This window comes from Peromyscus eremicus, chromosome 4 (genome assembly GCF_949786415.1).
Source record: "Peromyscus eremicus chromosome 4, PerEre_H2_v1, whole genome shotgun sequence".
Taxonomy (NCBI): domain Eukaryota; kingdom Metazoa; phylum Chordata; class Mammalia; order Rodentia; family Cricetidae; genus Peromyscus; species Peromyscus eremicus.
In genome coordinates, this window is record NC_081419.1 from 6,596,506 (window position 1) to 6,616,783 (window position 20,278).

General features: G+C 52.9%; 2 protein-coding genes across 4 annotated transcripts; both read left to right on the forward strand.

Annotated features, from left to right (window-relative positions):
* Window positions 1-3,574: 3,574 nt before the first annotated feature.
* On the forward strand, window positions 3,575-6,609 carry Dpm2 (dolichyl-phosphate mannosyltransferase subunit 2, regulatory). 3 transcript variants are annotated; one of them, XM_059259042.1, is made up of 4 exons: window positions 3,575-3,722; window positions 4,007-4,096; window positions 5,160-5,262; window positions 5,996-6,609. In XM_059259042.1, exons 1-4 carry the CDS (start codon window positions 3,708-3,710, stop codon window positions 6,052-6,054), a joined length of 267 nt encoding a protein of 88 aa, XP_059115025.1. In that variant the 5' UTR covers window positions 3,575-3,707; the 3' UTR covers window positions 6,055-6,609. The 3 variants fall into 3 exon arrangements, with proteins under 3 accessions (XP_059115025.1, XP_059115023.1, XP_059115024.1); XM_059259040.1 differs by having other exon boundaries at window positions 6,104-6,609; XM_059259041.1 differs by having other exon boundaries at window positions 3,575-3,710; window positions 6,104-6,609.
* A 1,267-nt stretch (window positions 6,610-7,876) lies between these two features.
* On the forward strand, window positions 7,877-17,313 carry Pip5kl1 (phosphatidylinositol-4-phosphate 5-kinase like 1). The gene is given in 12 exon segments (XM_059259043.1): window positions 7,877-8,822; window positions 8,825-8,901; window positions 8,904-8,948; window positions 9,654-9,854; window positions 10,909-10,962; window positions 11,139-11,293; window positions 11,509-11,633; window positions 11,936-11,970; window positions 12,061-12,116; window positions 13,529-13,641; window positions 13,881-14,037; window positions 16,810-17,313. Coding segments are annotated over 12 exon segments (1,815 nt in total). The 5' UTR covers window positions 7,877-8,293; the 3' UTR covers window positions 17,078-17,313.
* Window positions 17,314-20,278: the final 2,965 nt, after the last annotated feature.

The following is a 20,278-nucleotide window of genomic DNA, read 5'->3' on the forward strand; positions in this document are numbered from 1 at the left end:
CCACTGGTCCTGGGTGCCACTGTGAATATTGTCCTCTGAACCACTAGAAAATGGGGCAAGATGGAGCTATCCAGAACTGCCCGGATTAGAGAGGACCTGGGCCCAGCAAAGGACACAGCCACTCCTTCATGTTGGGGTGCTTGTGGCTGCCCCCTTCCCATGACCCAATTACTTCAGGAGCAACAGCTTCAGCCAGTCTAACAGGGCTCTTGCTCCTGTGCCCTTGCCCTTCAGGAGCTGGACCACCCCCAGAATCCTGCCACCTTTGACCTCTGCTTTGTGCTTCCGCTGTCCTCTATGTCCTGAGGAGACCTGCTGGCAGCCTTCTCCTGGGAGCCAAGACCTCAGACCCCACCTCCCTCGTCAGATGTCCTCCTGCTGCCCTGCAGCCTGCACTTTGCACATGCTTGTCCCCAGCACAGCCACTGGCCCTTGCCCTTCCCCAGGACTCCGGGGTGCTGTCTGCTGTGCAGCCAGACATAGGGTACAGTAGCCCGGCTGGAGCGTGGCACTGTCCCTGCCCTCTAATTATCCCCAGCTCAGACGGAGAGCAGAGCCTAGAAAGGTCTGAGCATCAAGGTGCCATCTGCCCAGGGCTGGGTCCTGAGCAGCTGGCCTTCCTGCAGGAAAGGAAGGGTAGGGCCCAGCTGTGCTGGGTAAGCAAAGGCCTCTTCCTCTGCTCATGTCAGCAGACCTGGCTGGGTTCCAGGCTGGAGAGGCAGTCGGCCAGGTGCCGGGCTGTGACTGATGGACTGGAGCTGGCTTATTGCCAGACAGGCCTCTGCCTTCCTCTGGGCAAGGGGCATGCTTTTCCTGGGTAGTCTGGTCCTGTGCCCTGCTCAGGCCTTCCCCTTCCTACCCACCCTCTTGATACCTCCCCAACTCTAGCACTTTCTGTCTGTCCCGTAATGTGCTTAAAGGATGGTACTGGCTGCCAGTCCAGCCCTGGATAAACTCGCGCCTCTCTTAAGTTTCACCCATTTTGTATCAACCCAGCAGGCTGGTGTTTTCCTTTTCCTCCTGAGTCCACAGTCCTGTTTCCTCCTCCCCCAGCAAGGGGAGGTAGGTGCCTCTGTTCCCCACTCCACCTTCATCTCAGCGGGGCTGGGGACGGGGTGGGACACTTGTTCTGCGGGTGGGGGATAGCTGGACTCCCCAGGTCCGGAGGTTCCTTGCCCGGTTTCTGTCTTCCTTAGCTAATGAGTTGGGGCTGTGGTTTTAGAACTTCCTGGTGTTGGGACCAGAGCATTTCTTGGGATTTTGTTGCCATTATTTTCAACACCTGATGACTCTTGGAAATGAATGTTAGAAGGTGCTGCCGAGGCAGGGCAGAACATGGCTGGAAAAGGTTCTGCTCAGCTCAGAGAGTCCTTTCCTGCCCAGCAGGTATCTGGCACTTTAAGGACGCTGGCAGTTGTGTTTCTTAGTGAGGTGACCCCTAGACGATGGAGAGAGCACTACTCTTGCTGGCCTGTGACTGCCTAGTCGGAGCATTATTTTAGTCCGGTTCAAAATTTCAGGGCTCCAAACACAAAGCAGTTGGTCCTGTCAGGAGGGACTCCTCCAAACCAACCCTAGGGTCTGAACCAGATGGTCACTATGCCACATCCTCCCGTTCTAGGCATTGGGCTGAAAACATGGCCACAACCAAATGAACACTGATGTGACCAGAGACTAAGCCTTTCTCCAGCCTAAGGGTCCCCTTGAGCTCAGTGATTCCCACAGGGTGCCCAGAGCACCTGGACTTCAAATTCTATATACAGAGATAGGATCTATTAAGAGATATTTTTGGAAAGGAATTGGTCTATGCAATGCCAGTTTGGAACCTTGAAAGACAGTTTAATGTTTCTACTAGGGAGATATAAAAATCTACAATATTTTTAGGATTCTTTTCTGGTTACTCCCACAACTGACCACACTGCATGGTCTGGCAGGATGGAGAAGGCGGGTCTTCCTCTGTGGGGAGGTGACTGGGGAAGAGGGTTTGCTTTTGTTTAATTCCCTCCTTTCTAACAATGTAGCACTGCTCTCATTCCATGGGCTGTTTGTATCTCTGTCTCGGCTTATAGTAGAAAATAATGTCATATGGGAAATCAGCCTAGTGTCAATGTTTGGTGGGGGGGATTAAACGTCGATGTTTTTGTTACTGTCTTGTTGTTTGTTTGTTTGGTTTTTCGAGACAGGGTTTCTCTGTTTTGGTGCCTGTCCTGGATCTCGCTCTGTAGACCAGGCTGGCCTCGAACTCACAGAGATCCGCCTGGCTCTGCCTCCGGAGTGCTGGGATTTAAGGCGTGCGCCACCGCAGTCCGGCTGTTTGTTTTTTTAATTATCTCATTACCATGTTCACTTGGGGGCCGAAACAACAGAAGCTAGCCATATATGTTACATATGCAGGGCGACTCGCCTCGGGAGAAAGCTTAGGAGGCCAGGGTTTTCCAATCCTGCCTCCAGTCATAATCCTCACACCTTTAAAACAAAACAAACAAACAAAAAACTCACCACCCCCACCCCCAACTGGGTTTCTCTGTGTAGCCCTGGCTGTCCTTGAATTCAGAGATCCACCTGCCTCTGCCTCCTGAGTGGTGGGATTAAAGGCGTGCACCACCATTGCCAAAGCTTTGCTTTTTTTTTTTTTTTTTTTTGGTTTTTCGAGACAGGGTTTCTCTGTGTAGCTTTGGAGCCTGTCCTGGAACTCACTTTGTAGACCAGGCTGGCCTCGAACTCACAGAGATCCGCCTGGCTCTGCCTCCCAAGTGCTGGGATTAAAGGCGTGCGCCACCACCGCCCGGCTGCTTTGCTTTTTTTAAAAAAACATTTTCAGTTCTATTTTGTGGGGAGTGAGCATGAGCAAAGGTCAGAGAACATAGCCAGGTGGTGGTGGCGCATACCTTTAATCCCAGCACTTGGAAAGCAGAGGCAAGTAGATGTCTGTAAATTCAAGGCCAGCCTGGTCTACAAAGCAAGTTCCAAGATAGCCAGAGCTGTTAAACAGAGAAACCCTGTCTTGAGTATTTATCCATGACATTCAGCTCAGGCACTCTGGACTTGGGGTGCTACTCACGGAAAAAACTGGTTAGAATACCTGGGACTGTGGGGACACAAAGGGAGCTGCTGCCTCAGGTGCAGACACACAGGGCCATTCAGCAATCTGTGGCAGTCAGGACCTAGAAGAGGGCAGGGAAAGGAAGGCAACCGGCCAATGTAAGGGAGTATCAGCGGAAACCCTCATCCGTGCTGGCTTGTCTGACCCCACCTCTCCTAGGCGGGGGTGGGGGGGAGGTGGGGATGTCATCATTCTACAATCTCTTCCAACAATTTCAGGACCAGACCAGGAAACAGCCTTTATTCTGGTGTCTGCTTCACTGACTCAGATTATGGCTTTCTGAGCCTCACTTTTCCCACATGAAGGGAAAAAAAGAGACTTCCAACCTCGGGATGCATTTTGCTCTGGCTTGGGACTGTGTTGTTTAAAGGAAGATTTTGACAGTGCTGTAGCCACAAAGACCAGGAAGTCCAAGCTACATAGTTCCCTTCAGAAACTACATTTCCCGACATGCAAAGTGGGCGGGGTGGGGGACGTAGCCGCACGTCTGTCCTGGACGGGTTTAAGGACTACAACTCCCAGCGTACCACTCTAGCTTTACAAGGCGGAAAGTCCTGAACCAGGAACCGGATATGTCCTGTTGCTCCGGCGAAACGCTGGGGAGATGGTGAGCCTTGGGGTGCAGTACATCTGTGATTTTGGGATATCAGGGGTGAGGCCTGAAGACTCCTTTGGAGTTGGGGGGCTTGGGCTTTCCGAACCCGGATCGCTCTGCGGACCGCTGGTGGACAGGTGACACGGGGCCGGCGCGGCTTCCTAAACCGGAGAGCCACTGCTAGTCAGCCCCCGTGTCCAGCTGTTGAATGAATGAGAAGCTTGGCGTGTAAACCGTCTGCGCGGACCCTCCATTAGTGCGCTCGCACGTAGAGTCATCTCGCCAGCTGAGCCTTCCTTTTTCTCCAGGCCACAGGGACAGACCAAGCGGTGGGATTTGGCCTTGTCGCCATCAGCCTGATTATCTTCACCTACTACACTACTTGGGTGATTCTTTTGGTATGTGCCCTCCATCTCCCCCCCCCCCCCCAGCTCACCTTCATCCTGCCCTGGATCTCTTAACAAACCGACTCCTAACACGACTTAAGCAGCTCTGCATGCCAAGCACTGCTGGATGCTTGGCCTGCCCTAATTTCACGAAATCTCCACCATGATTGCTGATGGTGTCTATATTTTATAGATGAGATTGAGACGCAGGGAGAAGGGTAAGGCGCAGCCTCTCAACTGCTGTACTGTGAGATTAGCCCCACCTCCTGGGTGTAGCAATCGCCAGTGGTTTTTATTAACACCTTGAGGCTTTCTCTTTTTTTTTTTTTAATGTGGGAAAATTTGTTAGTTATTGCCTAAAAGTGCATTGTGTTTGAAAAGGGGGATCTTGCAGTACTTAGTATCCTTTAGAGAGAAAAATTAGGGGGCTGGAGAGATAGCTCGGTGGTTAAGAGCAATGGCTGCTCCTCCAGAGGACTGGGGGTTCAAGTCCCAGCACTCCCATGGCCAGTTACAACTGTCTCTAACTCCAGTTCCAGGAGATGCAGCCAAAGTGCCTGAAACAGCAGTGTTGCTTGAGTGTTAGGATTTGGTGATCCAGGGCTTGGATGAGGTATACCATGCATGTGCACATATATATAAAATCAAAAAATAAAGTAATTTAAAAAGACCTAGAGTTCCTGCATTCCAAAGGCAGAGGACGGTGGGTCTCTGTGAGGCCAGCCTGGTCTACATAGCAAGTTCTGGGTCAGCCAGGGCTATGTCATGAGACCCTGCCTCAGGAAACAAAAAGAATGATTTCCAGCACTCAGAAGGCTAAGGCTGTAGTTCCAGGCTACCTGAGATAATATAATGAGACTTGTCAAAATACGTATCCATACCCAGAAGAGCCAAGGCTGGGAACGCCTTGGGAATTCCTCATAGATTCTTTGCTAGGCTAGGGATGCCATCAGGGCAGGTCCTCAGTACCCATTCTGTCAATGGGTTCAGCCCCTTGGACAGAGGAGGTGGGATGGCTTCCCATTGGGTCTGGGTAGGATGAGCAGTACTCACCGAGCTCTTCCCTCGGGGGCAGCCGTTCATTGACAGCCAGCATGTCATCCACAAGTACTTCCTGCCTCGCGCCTATGCTGTCCTCATCCCACTGGCCACAGGCCTCCTGTTACTCCTGTTTGTGGGTAAGTCTCCCATTCTCCAAAGGTCTCCTGATCCCGGGCAGGGTGTCTGGAAGGCTGGCCACTCACCGCGGTGTGCTTCCACACTTTGGCACTTGCTGTACATCTGCTTAGAAGCTACTTGTCCCCACCTCTCCCTGGGGTTTTCCCGTTCCTCCTCAAAGGCCACAGGCAGAAACCCCTCTGGTCCTCCCAATGCTTCAGGCTCTTGGGGCAGTAAGGGCACGGCCCCCCCCCCCCCCCGTTTCCTGTCCCAGCCTTCTCTTCATCTTCACTGTTCACCCCTCAGCCGCCACACACCCCCCCCACCCCACCCCCCCCCACCCCCACCCCCACCCCCCCGTCACCTTGCATCTCTTACTGCTTCTATGGGTTGGGGACTGTGTCTCCATCATGACAGCGTTCTAAGCTCTAGCACCAGAGCGGCCCTGAGCTAGTGCTAGCAGAGTGGTTCGGAGGATGGATGATGGGATGGGGTGCTGCTAGGTAGGAGGGCAGATATATGCGTAGATGGCTGGGTAGATCATTCCCCATGAAACCTGAAGCCGAACAAAGCACCTGTGTTCACTCGGTGATGGCTGACTGTCCCTGAGTGGCTGTGTGGCTTGAGGAATGACTGGGAAGGTACGCCCGCAGGGTGCTGGTTTGGGAGCCCGGCCTTGCATGTGGGTCACCTTGCCCTGGTCGTCCAGCCTTCACTTGAGTTCTCCCAGTCCTTTCGCTCTGTGTGTTCCAGGATTGTTCATCACCTACGTGATGCTGAAGAGCCAGAGGGTGACCAAGAAGGCTCAGTGAAGGTCCAGCAGGGATGAGACTACCAGAGCCTTCTCCATATCTCCTCCAGGGAAGGGACCAAGGGTCACAGCCTGCAAGACAGTCATCCTGGCTGTGCTGAAACCCTCTTCGGGAGGCGGAGCTGCTTACAACTCAACCCTGACAAACGAGCCCTCCTCTCTTACTTGTCCTTCCAGAAGTCGAGAGGAAGGGGGATTGGGACCTCTCCCTCGCCCCCTTCAGGCTCAGGGTCTGAACATTGCTGGTCCTGCCCACCAGTCAAAGCTCCCTGCCACTCCCACTGGGTTCCGCTCTCTCTCCGTTTTCCCCTTGTCACGTGCTGATAGACGGAGCAGGCTCCAGGTTGTGTGCAGCTCCCTGCCTCTGTACAAACCCTGTCCCTTCACACGGCAGCTCTTCTGAGTCTGACACTGTCCAGACCCCGTGAGGACTTCTGGACCCAGAAAGCCCTAGGGAAAGACTGACAGACCACAGAACCCAGAGACATCCAGGCAGCCGCCCCAGATCCCAGCTGGCCTGTTTGGGAAAACTTACAAATAAATGTTGATCATGGTGTTTATCTCTCTGCTGTCCTTGCTTTGGGGAGACTGGCTGGAGGAGCTTCCGAGATTGCCTAGTTGAGCAGTGAGGGTACCTCAGGTGCTGCCTCTGTGCTGGCCTTATGCTAGACATAGGGTAAAGCAGGGACTGGGACAGACATGGTCCTGACTGGGTAAAAGTCACAGCTGGGGAGTCAACAGAAGCCTGGCACACTTGAGGGTCTTGTGGAGCCCAGGCTGGCATTAAACTATGTAGGTGAGGATGGCCTTGAACTTCTGATCCTTTTTTGTCTCCATTTCCCCAGGGCTGGGACTCCAAGGTTGGGACACCACACCTGGGGTTTGAATGTAGGGTTCATGTGTGCTCGGCAAGCTTGTGTCCCTCACCGTGGCTCCTTCCCCCATTCTCTCATCTACATAACCTCAAGTTGTATCAGTTCTCACTCCCCTTTTCTCATGCTCTCTCCAGCCCCCTTTTTGGATACAGAGCCACCTGTCCCTAAAAAAGTGAGGGTCTCAGCTCTGCGCTTCCCTACTACTCTGGCTCCTGATGGCTTCTCAAAAGTACCTATCGGGCCGGGCGGTGGTGGTGCACACCTTTAATCCCAGCACTCGGGAAGCAGAGCCAGGCGGATCTCTGTGAGTTCGAGGCCAGCCTGGGCTACCAAGTGAGTTCCAGGAAAAGGCGCAAAGCTACACAGAGAAACCCTGTCTCGAAAAAACCAAAAAAAAAAAAAAAGTACTTATCGGGCTGGAACCATGTCTTAGCAGTTCTCCAGAGTTCAGTGCTAACGCCCACATTAAGTAACTTCCAAATGCCTGCATTCCAGCCCCTGACGCGTGTAGATGCCACTGCCCCCACACGTATGCACACATATAGGTAGGTAATTTTAAAGATGAATAAACATTCTGAAGCCAGCACATCTAACATCCTTCTCCCCTTCACCTCCAGTTCCTCTGGGTCGTCCCTCCCCGTGTCCCAAGGCTCATGACAGCGACTATAATTACTACAGCCCCTGTGGTCTTTTACTTGTGGGCACGCATCAAGGCCTGTGCTCCCCCAATCCCGTCATTCCGATCCTTGCTTCTCAAGCACCAGTTTGTGCAGGGCACTGAGGCAGGAAGTGAGGTCCGTGTGGCTCCTGCCCTGGTGGCACTCCCATTTTAGGAGGTTTGATGTAATAAACCAATACATGAGCAAGACAATCTCTGCTCATGTCAAGGGTGATGAGAATAAAGGTCCATGTAGTCCAGAGTGAGGGGGAAGTGCATAGAGTCCTGCAAGGTGGCGAGAAGGATCAAGGCAAGTAAAAGTCCAGACAGGAAGGGGAAAGCCTAGAGGAGGGAGCTTGCAGCGGGGCTCAGGGCAGGCAGGTGTTTGGAGTCAAATCTAGAGCAGGGCAGATGGCCTGGGCCACGGTGAGGAGTTTGAATTCTGTTCTACTGCCAAGACAAGTCACTCGAGGCTTAAAGTACAAGGGTGACATCATCCTGTCTATGCTTTTAAAAGATCAGGCTAGAGCTGTGTCCCTCCGGCTAGTTCACCACGAAATCTCCGGAATCTGGCTCCGCTCTGGCCCCCAGTGGGTGCTTCAAATCATATGGAAGGATGTGCTGACTTCTGTACGACCTGGCGATAGTCGGTCATTTCTTTCTATGCGTTTAGTTTCTTCACTAGAGAGACAGTCAATGGGAATTCCATGTCTACAAAGATCCGAGGCTCACGACTTAGGCTACCTGCCTCCAGAACCAGCACCAGAAAACCACGTCGTCGGTCCAGAAGGAAAGTGAAAAGAGAGCTCTGTCTCCAGCATCCCAGCCAACGCCCAGCGGCCCCGTCCAGCCAGGACCAGAGTCCGGAAGATGTTTCATCAACGGAGGTGGAACACTCAGGCAAAAGCCAGAGCTCCATTCCCAGATCGGGCACAACCGTGACCAGAAAGCCCATTCTCCGGCAGCCCAGTCAACGCTCGGCGGCCCCGCCCGGCCAGGACCAGGGTCCCGCGGATGCTGCAGCCGCGGACGTGGAATCCACCAGCCAAGGCCAGAGCCCGCTTCGCGGATTGGGCATAACCGTGATAGGAGCCTTGCGATTGGCCTTTCGCAATGCAGAGGTGGAACTTGATTCCTGCACCGGGGCCTCGGGGACACAGCAAAAGCCAGAAAAGCTGCAGCTGGGGGCGATGGCCGCTCCAAGCCCTGGGCCCCGCGAGGTAGATGCGGACCGAACCGGGACAGAAAAGGGAAGGGTGAGTGAGCAGGTCCCGCCTTCCTCTTGGCCAGAGGTGTGGACACGCCTCCATCTCAGTCAGGGTGGGACTTTGCTCTGGAAAAACCAGGACACGCCCCACATGGGTGCAGGTATAAAGGGGGTGGTGATCCGGTGGGTGTCTCTTCTCCCCAGGTCTTCCTCAGTTTCCTCCTCAGGAAAATGGGGGTGATAAGCTCTTCCATAAGGCTGTTAAGAGCTCAAGCTCTCAGCTTTGAGCATATGATGGGTCTCCACTAGCAATGGGTTAACTGGTATGATTTCAGCATCCATTTGACCCTTCTTGCTGGCACAGAACACAGCACAGAGGAGGAATAGGATGGATCTGCCAGCATCCTAGCGCCTGCTGGCAAGGCTTCATGGGAAGGCAGCTCAGGCACAACAGTAGCAGATAACGTGGGGGAAAGGCCCGATTGACCTAAGGTCAGGCGGCCTCCGAGCCAGTCAGACTCAACTGGGCTTGACTATAGAAGGCATGCTCTGGGGCGGATGCAGGACAGGGAAATGGATGGGATCAAGACCCATGATGTGAAAGGCACATAGAATAAATAAAAAAGAACGTGGGGGGGGGAGCATGCTCTGTCTACATCCTATTTGGATACCATGTGCCGGGTGCCGTGTGGCCCCTCAACACCTGGAGAGTGGCTATAGCATTACCCCTGTGTTTTATGGCTGAGGAAGAGAAAGATAAAGAGAAGATTTCGAATGAGTGAAAGAAGGATTTGAACCCGTGCATTTTCCTTTGGAGACACCACTACATGCTCTTTGTTTCCTGTACCTCTTCCCATCAGACCCCGGCCCCCTCCCTGGAGGCCGGAAACAGGCCAATTGCCTCAGGGAGTCACCGTGGCTTCTTGTTGAGCCTCCGAGACAAGCAGAATCGAGTAGGCCTGTTTGAGATCAGTCCAGGGCACGAACTGCACAGAATGACGCAGATGTTGCAGGAAGGACTCTGGGCTGCCACCCAGGTCTCCATGGACAACCCACCCAAGGTGAATGGCCAGTCCATCCCATGTCACTCAAACCCCAAGAGGGAGACCCAGCTCGCTATCTGTCTTGCTAATACTGTGACACTGGGGATCAGAGAGACCTACAAAAAAGAGGGAGGCAGGGATTTGTGTCAGGAGCAGAAATTCTGGGGTGGGAAGCTGGAAAGCCTAGGAAGTATGAAGGAACTCCCTGCTTCAAGTGGTGGATGTGTGCTTCAGGTGGGCCTCTCTCTCTCTCTAGGCCTCAGTATCCCCATCTGTATAATGGGTGGAGGGGTTACTACCCACTGATTACTGAGCCCCCTCCCCAGGCCCTGCTAGCTTGCAGAGTTAACAAGGGCCCCTACCCCCACCCAGCCTAACCCAGCCCATCCTCCCTGGAGCCTGTCAGGCTGGGCCACGCTGGCTCAGCAGACAGGGTCACCTAACTGCCAACTCAGCAACCCAGCAGGCGGGTGAGCCTGTATGTTGTCTGTGTGTGCACAGTCCAGCCAGGCTGGAGGAAATTCCCTAGACCACAGCCTGACTTCATCACCTGCAGAAAATCTCCTATGGTTCCTTGAGACTGAGTACAGCCTGAAGACTGGCCGGGCTGCCTGTCCAGTCTCATCCATTTCAGTTCTGGGCTCTAAACACCTGAATCCTCCTACCCTGCCCTGACTGCCAGTACTGAGGACCCTGTTCCTCCAATCCATCCCCTTCAGGTTTCTGCTCAGAGGTCACCTTGCCCAGTCCGGTTCTCCTGGGTACACCTGGCAGATCACTTGACTTTAGGGGCATTTCCTTCTGCTGGGGTGTAATCTGGTTGTACACAGCCAGAATGAGTGTTTGAAAGCATGTAGCAGGCTTGAACTCACAGCCTGGTCCTGAAGACTCACCCATGGGGCCCCGCCATCCTTCCTCCAGCCCTGGGTTAACCAGAAGCCCAATTGCTAGCAAGACTCATAGGGTCCCTGTTTGATAAAGTAATGGACAAGGCCAGGTGTTGTACGCAAAATCTCTGGGTAGGTGATGGCAGACCCTGACTTTCTCTGAACCCCTCTACCCACCCCTGCAGGGACCTCCCACCCAGAAGGATTTCTCGGAAGTCATGACCCAGGTTCACCAAGAGGTAAGGAGCCCAGAAGGAACTGGAGTCTGCCTTGGTTCCTTCCTCCTTAGCTGTCAGTGGCAGTGATGGCTTGTTCTCAGGACCTTGCCGGATCCTGCCTCTCCGGAACCAGGGGCAGCTGCATACACCTGGACCCACGTGGGTGGACTGCCTTGGGGCTACTCTCTCCCCTACAGGGCTTCGAGCTGGGAACCCTGGCCGGTCCAGCTTTTGCACGTCTGAGGCAATACCTAGGTCTGGCTGAAGAAGACTATCAGGCTACTCTGGGCCCCGGTGGCCCCTACCTTCAATTTATCAGCACCTCCAAGAGCAAAGCCAGCTTCTTTCTGTCGTGAGCTTGCAGCCAGGGTGGGGCGGGGTGGGGGCTCGGTTCCAGGCTGGCGGAATGGCCATGGGCAGAGAGGAGCAGGGCCGGAGGAAGGTGGGATGAAGCGAGGGAGGGCGGCCAGACACATCCATGCTCATGCAAAAGTAGGGGCACGAAAGAGACTGGGTCAGAACTGCTCCAGCCAAGCCTGGACAGTGACTGCTCTTTCTCACCGGCAGCCACGACCAGCGCTTCTTCCTGAAGACCCAGAGGCGCCACGAGGTGCAGGTGCTGCTCGCCCACCTGCCCCGCTACGTGCAGCACCTGCGGCGGCACCCACACACGTTGCTGGCACGATTGCTGGGTACGCGGCTGGAGGAGGGTCCTAAACCGCAAAGTGCCTGGGGAGGGAGGGGTCTGTGGACGGGGCGGAGCCCAAAGTGGCCGATTTGGGATGGATCGTCTCGGGCCCGTGTTTCCGGGTAGGACCTCACTGATTCACAAGGGACACAGATTCAGAAGGGAGTCTGGGACGGGACTGGAGTGACAGGCTCAGGTATGCGGTGGGTCTTAAGGAAGATGCGTGGCCTGGAGCAGGGAGCTCCGGTCACACGGATCCGCGATTGCGGAGTTAGAGCCTTCACCTGGTGCCTTGTCCTCTTCCAGGAGTGCACAGTCTGCGCGTGGCTCGAGGGAAAAAGGTGGGTGTGGCACAGGCGAGGTGGGTCAGCAGTTGGGGGCTGCTGGAGGGTGAGATCCGGGCTTCCCTCACTCGCCATCCCTGTCCCCAGACGTACTTCATCATCATGCAGAGCGTCTTCTACCCTCCCAGCCGCATCTCTGAGAGGTGAGACCATCTGAAGCGGTACACAGTTCCGATGCCACAGGGAAGGTGACATCTGAGGCTCCGATTCTTACCCGCTAGACCCGAAATAGGCCCAGGAAGAACTGATCCTCCCAAGATCCCGTAGGCAGGAGACAGAGCTCTCCACCACCCACTTCTCTTAAAAATGCGTTAAGTTGTTTGCGTTCTTTTCTCTTTTGAGGGGCCAGTATCGGGACAGAACCCAGTGTTTTGTACATGTTAGGCTCACCACTGAGCTACGGCTCCCTCCAGATCTTTTTTGTTTAATTTTTAGTTTGAAACAGTCTCCGTAGTCCAGGTTAGTTTCCAGCCTTCCATTCTCTGCCTTATCTCCCCAGTACTGGGACCACAGGCCACTGTACCACCTTCATTTAACAGTTGATAAACTGAGGCAGTCTAATAGAATCAGAAAACAGGACAGGTGATATGGTTCAGTCAATCAAACCACCTGCACGCGAGCCTGAGGACCCGAATTCAGTCCCCAGGACTCACATGGTAGAAAGCCATATCCAACTCTTTCAAGTCATATACAGGCACCATGCACTCACATGCACATAGAAATAAATAAATGGCCGGGCATTGGTGGCACACACCTTTAATCCCAGCACTCAGGAGGCAGAGGCAGGAGGATCTCTGTAAATTCAAGGCCAGCCTGATCTACAAAGCAAGTTCCAGAATAGTCAGGCCTGTTACAGAGAGAAACCCTGCCTCTAAATAAATAAATAAATAAATAAATAAATAAATAAATAAATAAATAAAAGATAGATAAATAAATAAATAAACAAACAAACAAACAAACAAATAAATAAATGTAGTTGAAATTGGAGAACAGATCCACCCTACTGGTGAGATCCTCTCCTGGCAGACAAGATACTGAGAAACAGGCAAGGCAGGGCTTACGCCTGGGTTGGACTTGCAAAGGCCTGAGTTCAAATCCTTGTTCTGTTCTTTGCTTACCCTGTGACACAGGCAGGTTAAAGAGATGCTTGCGCCTCTATTTCTCCATCTCTAACATGGGCACAGTCTAAGGGGGTGCTGAGCCTCTGATTCTCATCTCTAACATGGGCACAGTCTAAGGGGGTGCTGAGCCTCTATTTCTCCATCTCTAACATGGGCACAGTCTAAGGGGGTGCTGAGCCTCTGATTCTCATCTCTAACATGGGCACGGTCTAAGGGGGTGCTGAGCCTCTGATTCTTCATCTCTAACATGGGCACAGTCTAAGGGGGTGCTGAGCCTCTGATTCTCATCTCTAACATGGGCACAGTCTAAGGGGGTGCTGAGGTTTGGAGGTGTCAGGAAGTGTCATCCCTAGTGATTTAGCCCATACAGGAACAATCACATCTGGGAAGCTCTTGCTTCCAGTGATTTCTGCGTGTCCCCTACCTCCTCCCAGGTATGACATCAAGGCCTGCGAGCTGAGCCGCTGGGTGGAGCCAGTTCCTGAGGGCAGCCCCCTTCTCCTGGTGCTGAAGGACCTCAACTTTCAGGGAAAGACCATTAACCTGGGTGAGTCACATGATAGTCACTATCTCCTCTTCCTCCACTCAGGGTGAGGTTTGGAAGGGGGTCCCTAGTACTTTGCCCAGATTCTTAGCAGCCCAGGACTCCGATCCTTGCTCTAGACTCCCACAAATGGGGTGCACGGCAAGTCACCGGCCGGGAATGGCAGTGAGGTTCCCACTTTTGGGGCAAGTGCAGGTGCAGCCACCACAGGAGGACTCAGCTGGGGTCTGGTGCTCTCACAGGACCCCAGCGGAGCTGGTTCCTCCGCCAGATAGAGCTGGACACCGCCTTCCTGCGGGACCTCAATGTGCTGGACTACAGTCTCCTGGTGGCCTTTCAGCTTCTCCACAAAGACGAAAAGGGCCAAAAGGACCGTGGAAGCATTTTCCGCACAATCAGGTGAGCCCTGCCTCCAGGTGTGATGACAAGACGGGTGTGGAAAGAGAGGAGTAAGTGTAAGACTCCCTTTCCTCTGATGGCATGGCCCAGGCTTGAAGACTGCGAAGGACTCGTGTGTGTGTGTGTGTGTGTGTGTGTGTGTGTGTGTGTGCTGGAGGCAAGGGACCCAGATTGACCACAGCAGAGGACAGAACTGAAGGGCCCTAACCGGACAAGGTTTATTTTGTTTTTTTGAGACAGGGTTTCTCTGTGTAGCTTTGCGCCTTTCCTGGATCTCACTTTGTAGACCAGCTGGGATTAAAGGCGTGCGCCGCCACCACTGCCCAGCCGGACAAGGTTTTAATGATGGTTTGAGCACTCTGCTATGTTCTGGCAGGACCTATGGGGCCACCAGAGGTTTCTGAGCAGGGACAAGACCCATTTAGTTTTGTGCCCTCTTACCCAGTCATTCCGTCTCTAGACCTCCGAAGTCATCTCCACTGGCATCATGTGTCCTGTGTAGAAGTAACTGTCACTCTGTCCATGTTGATCATGACTGTTTCTTACCTTCCGGGTGTGACAATCAAGCTCAGAGCAGGCGAGGGATGTCAAAAGGCTCCTAGTCCCATAGCAGTTCTCCCAGGCTCACCCCTGTGCTTGAACAGAAAGGTCATTTAAGAGGCCAATCCTGCTGAATGTGGTCTTTAAAGCAGACCTTTAATCCCAGCACTCGGAGACAGAGGCAGGTGGATTTCTGAGTTTGAGGTCAGCCACTGTCTGAGACCCTGTCTCAAATAGCACCAACCCTGAACCCAAGCCCATTGGTCTGACGCATGGCCGGGGAAGTGAAAGAGAGGATGTCCTCAGCTTTCATGCAGTTTCTGTTCCTGCTCCATCTATGGCAGAGGCTTTGGGGTGAAGGAGATTGGAGCAGGATCCAGACTCTCCACAGTCCCAGCCCAAGCACGCCTGGACCAGATGTTGAAGGAGCATCCATGGAGCAGTGTCATTCAAGCCAGGTCTTGCCCCCTGCCAAGTCCCAGTGTGCATGAGATAGTCATCATGTTGAGTATTTCCCAATAGGCTCTTCATCGCTGCCCCACACCTCCCCAGCTTCCAGGTTAATCCCGCCCAGGCTCTTCTGCCACCCATTTTGACTGGTCCGTACTGTAATGGGGCTCTTCTCTAATTGGTTGTCTTTTCTCCAAGAGCCCGCCCTCAGCATAGCTCTATAGCAGTGGTTCTCAACCTGTGGGTCTTGACCCCTTTGGGCTGCATACCAGATACCCTGCATATCAGATATTTACGTTATGTTTCATACCAGTAGCAAAGTTACAAAGTAGCAATGAAAATAATCTTATGGTTGGGGGCCACCACAATGTGAGAACTGTACTAAAGGGTCGCAGCGTTAGGAAGGTTGAGAACCACTGCCCTATAGCGTCCCCTCCAGGACAAGGTAGAAAAGTTGAACTTGCTTTTCCTGGGATTTGGCAACGAGGGAACCTGCACCTAAGAGAGATCACAGGCCTACAAACTGGGGCTAGACTGTTCTCAGTTCTTCAGCTCTATGAGCCTAAGGCTTCTACGATTGGACTACCCACAAACAGAGGTTTAGGAGATACAAGATGAGGGCCAGGTTGCATGACCGAAATGCTTGAAATTGGTCTTCCCCAACAGAAATATAATTCAATCTACAGCCCTATGTCTCATTCATAGGCCACAAGTGGCTGCTGAGTCTTTGAAATATAGAATCAATTTTTTACCTGGTAGCCTCATTTATAAAGTTTTTTTTTTAAAAAAAAAAAAGGGGGGGGGGGGCGCTGGTAGCTGGGCATGGTAGCACACGCCTTTAATCCCAGCACTCGGGAGGCAGAGGCAGGCGGATCTCTGTGAGTTCGAGGCCAGTCTGGTCTATAGAGTGAGTTCTAGCACAGCCAGGTCTGTTACACAGAGGAACCCTGTCTTAAAAGGGGGGGGGACCAAAAATTTAAAAAATAATATTGAGGGGGCTGTAGAGATGGCTCAGTGGTTAAAAGCACTGACTGCTCTTCCAGGGGACCTGTGTTCAATTCCCAGCACTGACATGGCAGCTCACAACTGTCTATAACTCCAGTTCCAGGGGACCCAACACCCATGGCAAAATACTAATGTACATAAGATAAAAATAAATAAACGTAAAAACCCATACCTTTAAAAATAATAATATTGAATCAATATATTTGATTATGCCGCATGTGGTGGTGCACGTCTTTAATTCCCAGCACTTGGGAGGCAGAGGCAGGTGGATCTCTGAATTCAAGGCCAGAATTTGAGTGAGTTCCAGGACAGCCAGGGCTGTTACACAAAGAAACCTTGTCTCAAAAATCCAAAAAAAATTTTCAAATTTTATTTTATTTCATCAACCTAAAAGTTGATGAGATCGTTTGCATTATTTTTCAATACTGCCTTTTTTAAAGATTTTATTTTTAAGTTACATGTGTGAATATGAGTGCACGGCCTGCGGAGGCCAGAAGATGGCGTTGAATCCCGTGGAGCCGGGGATTCAGGAGTTACAGGCAGTTTTGAGGGACTCTTGGTGTATGCTGGGAGCTGAACTCTGGTCCTCTACAAGAACAGTAAGATGGCTGAGCCAGCTCTCCAGCCCCTCACTGCTGACTTTGAAGTTCAGTTTAGGCTGTATTTCAAGGGCTCAGCAGCCACTGTGGCCAGTGCCTGCCGGTCAAGTACGCTATTCCTCAGCCTCCTAGGCTCGCTGGTTGGGAGGGGACAGCTTTATCCTATTCCCACACCTAGGTCCGTACATGGTGCACCAAACTCGTGGGGGGCGGAGGACCAGAACCGCCGGCTGCTGCCCGACGTCCCCAACGCCCTCCATGTCTTGGACGGGCCAGACCAACGTTATTTTCTGGGCTTGGTGGATCTGACCACCGTCTATGGGCTTCGCAAACGGCTGGAGCATCTGTGGAAAATGATGCGCTATCCAGGCCAGTCCTTCTCCACGGTCAGCCCGGCTCTCTACGCCCGTCGCCTCTGTCAGTGGGTGGAGATGCACACCGAGTGACTCGACTCCCCCTGTCTGCGTTCTCCTCTGGACAATGGGCATGAGCCCACAACAGTTTTCCAGCGATACCCAGGAGCTAGCCTGCAGTTTCTGCTTTAGCCACAGGAGGGCAGCATCCCCTAACTAATACTCAGCCCTATCCGGTGATGGTGCTGTACCCTGTTTAGAGAAAGGACTCCCCCTCCTCTCCCATTAGCTCATTTACTATTAAAAAATGTTGGTATTCTCTTTTTACAGACAGAGAAATTGAGGCTCATGGGGTGAAGGGGGTGAAGGAGACCATTCAGCAATAAATGCTGGAAGCAGCCTGCACCATGCCTTGGACCTGGGAACTTAGAGTCTTGACCACCCAGCTCCTGTAGCCAAAGCCTCACACTCTGGAGAGGGGGAAAGCAGAGACTTTGCCCCCTTGTCCCAATGGGGGAACAAGTCCAGAGGGTTTGTTTTTGTTTTTGTTTTGTTGCTGTTGTTTTTCGAGACAGGGTTTCTCTGTGTAGTTTTGGTGCCTTTCCTGGATCTCGCTGTGTAGACCAGGCTGACCTCGAACTCACAGAAATCCATCTGGCTCTGCCTCCCGAGTGCTGGGATTAAAGGCGTGCACCACCACCGCCCAGCTAAGTCCAGAGGTTTTAAGGTGCAAGTTAGGAGCAAGACTAGCCCCGGACACTAGGCCTCCCAACGCCCAGCTCTGATTAAGGCTCCACAGTGCCCCTCTGGGAGACAAGTAGGAGAAGATAAGCAGAGGCAGGCCTCCTGGAGTTGGCTGGGAGGTGGCCTCAAAGGTCACCGTTGATCTTGAATGACCTGTCAGTCCCCTGTCAAATGAGGAAGCTTCAGTGGCTAGCCCCAGGGTTTTAGACTGGCCTGTAGAGTTCCTGACCACTGCTTTTCCTTCCTCTGGGAAACCAGCATGGCCTCTGACCCCAATCTGATCTAATTTTGCTCAATGGCCTTTTCTTCCAAGGTGTTGTAGAGCCTGACTGTGTTTCCCGGGCATGGTGCTAACCCTGCCTCCCTGCTCTAATGTGTGAAGTAGAAATGGTGCACACAGACCTCAGGAACACATTCGACACTGCCTGGGCAGCTGCCCAAAACAGGCTCTTTCCTGGGATACACACAGTTGGAAAGAAGGCTAGGCCCAAAGTCCCAGGAAAAGGAACCATTACCAAATCACCTCACAGATGGTGTCAGGAGGGAAGGGGCCTTATCTTCTAAGCTGAGACCGGAAGAGTCAGACGTGTCCCTGTTAGGTTCCAGGCCAAGAGCACAGTGAAGGACCTGGAATTTGGGAGAAAGTAAACATCTTAGCAAGAAGTAGCATTGTGGGGGGTGTGGGGAGGGGTGTTGAGGGATGCCCCCCGCCCCCAGGACTGGCTGGCTAGGTTCCTGGAAAAGCCTCTCAATAACTCTTCTATTGGCCCATCAGATACGGCCAGACTTTGAAAAGTGGCTGGTGCGGACAGGGCCAGGAAGGGAAGGCAGAAGAGGCTAGCCTCAGTGGAACATTCCAGGAATTGGTACTTTTCAGACAGACACATGGCCTGTTCTGGGTGTTCTTGGACGATTCCTCTGTGTAGGGATTTGTTCTTGGTTGGCAGGAAGTTGAGAAAGTGTGTTCAGCTTCTGATGCCACCCATAGGTGTCCGGCTGGGGATGTAGGAAGGTAGAAGGGGCCAGAACAGGAGCTGGGATCTGCTCCCACATCTTCTGGGGTCTGGCTCCCAGGGGATTGACCTTGAACTCAGAGCCCTGAGGTCACACACAAAAGTGACAACTCTACCTCTGCCTGGGAACCTTGACAGGGCCTGAGGATGTGTGGGGAGTGACCTAAGACCTCAGAGACCCAGGCCTGCCAGCTCTCCTGCCTTGTTTTGTATGTGTGGGTGCCATGTGGGTGCTGAAGGTGATAACATCAGCATCTGGAAATGAGTCTAATGGGCACATGGGCATGAGAACAAGGGAACTGATTCACAGAGTGACTTCTTGGTGCACAGCTGGGGGCTGGGGAGCCTAATGCCTGTAATCCCAGCATTCATGGGGCTGAGCAGGGTCCGAGACTAGCCGGGAGTGTGCTGGTGAGTTTCCATCAACTTGACACAAAGTAGGGTCATTTGGAAAGAGGGAACCTCAGTGGAGGAAATGCCTCCATCATTGACCTATAGGTATGTCTTTGTGGGTATTCCTTCCTCCCTTCCTTCCTTCCTTCCTTCCATTAATGAGTGATGTGGGAATGCCTAGCCTACTGTGGGTGGTGCCTCCCCTGGGCAGGTGGTATAGGAAAAGTGGTTGAATGTGAGTCTGAGGAACAAGCCAGTGAGCAGCACCCTCCATGGCCTCTGCCTCAGTTCCTGCCTCCACGCTCCTGCCTTGAGTCCCCGCCCTGACTTCTTCCCTCAGTGAAGACTGTGATGAGGAACTGTAAGCCGAAATAAACCCTTTGTCATGTTGCTTTTGGTTCTGGTGTTTGTCACAGCAACAGAAAGCAGACTGGGACAGCCACATAGGAAGATCCTGTCTGATATAATAAAATAAACTTGGGGTGTACCATTGGAAAGGGTCCTCCTGAGGAGCTGAGATTTGAGCTGAGTGACAGGGAGTCCCACTAGGCATGTGGCTGGAGCAGCCCGGGGAGAGAACGCAGGAAGTGCAAGGTCCTGCAGTAGGAATGCGCTGGATGTGACAGCGGCTTCCATGAGGGATTCCATTCTTGTCCCCAGAGGCCCAGAGGCCAGTGAGAGGGCAGTAGGAACTCCACAGAAACCAAGCTGAAGTGCCTCTCTGGGACTACAGAATTTTCTGGTAGTGCCCTGAGTCCCCACTGCCCTTCTCTCACTGGGAGAGGGGGAACAGCTCAGGCAAAGGCTGTATTGACATAATCAATGCAAAACTTTGGCTGTGTGGAAAACAGCCTGAGCCGCTAATCCCAGCTCTCAACCCTCTGCCCCAGCTAGCAGAGGAAGCCCGATCTTGGTAAGCCCGAGGCGAGGTCTGTCTCAAATATGTGGGACTCTGTCTCAAAAACGAAAACATGTTTCATCATTGCCCATCTGAATTTTAGATTCAAGTTCACATCTCGCACTTCATTTGAGCTGACAGCCCTACCAGCCTGAAACCCAGGGCTGCCCTTGCTTCATTTCCTGTCCCCCTGTCACTTCCCGGCAATTTCAGAAATGGAGAACTTCATCTCTCCGGTCAGGCAGC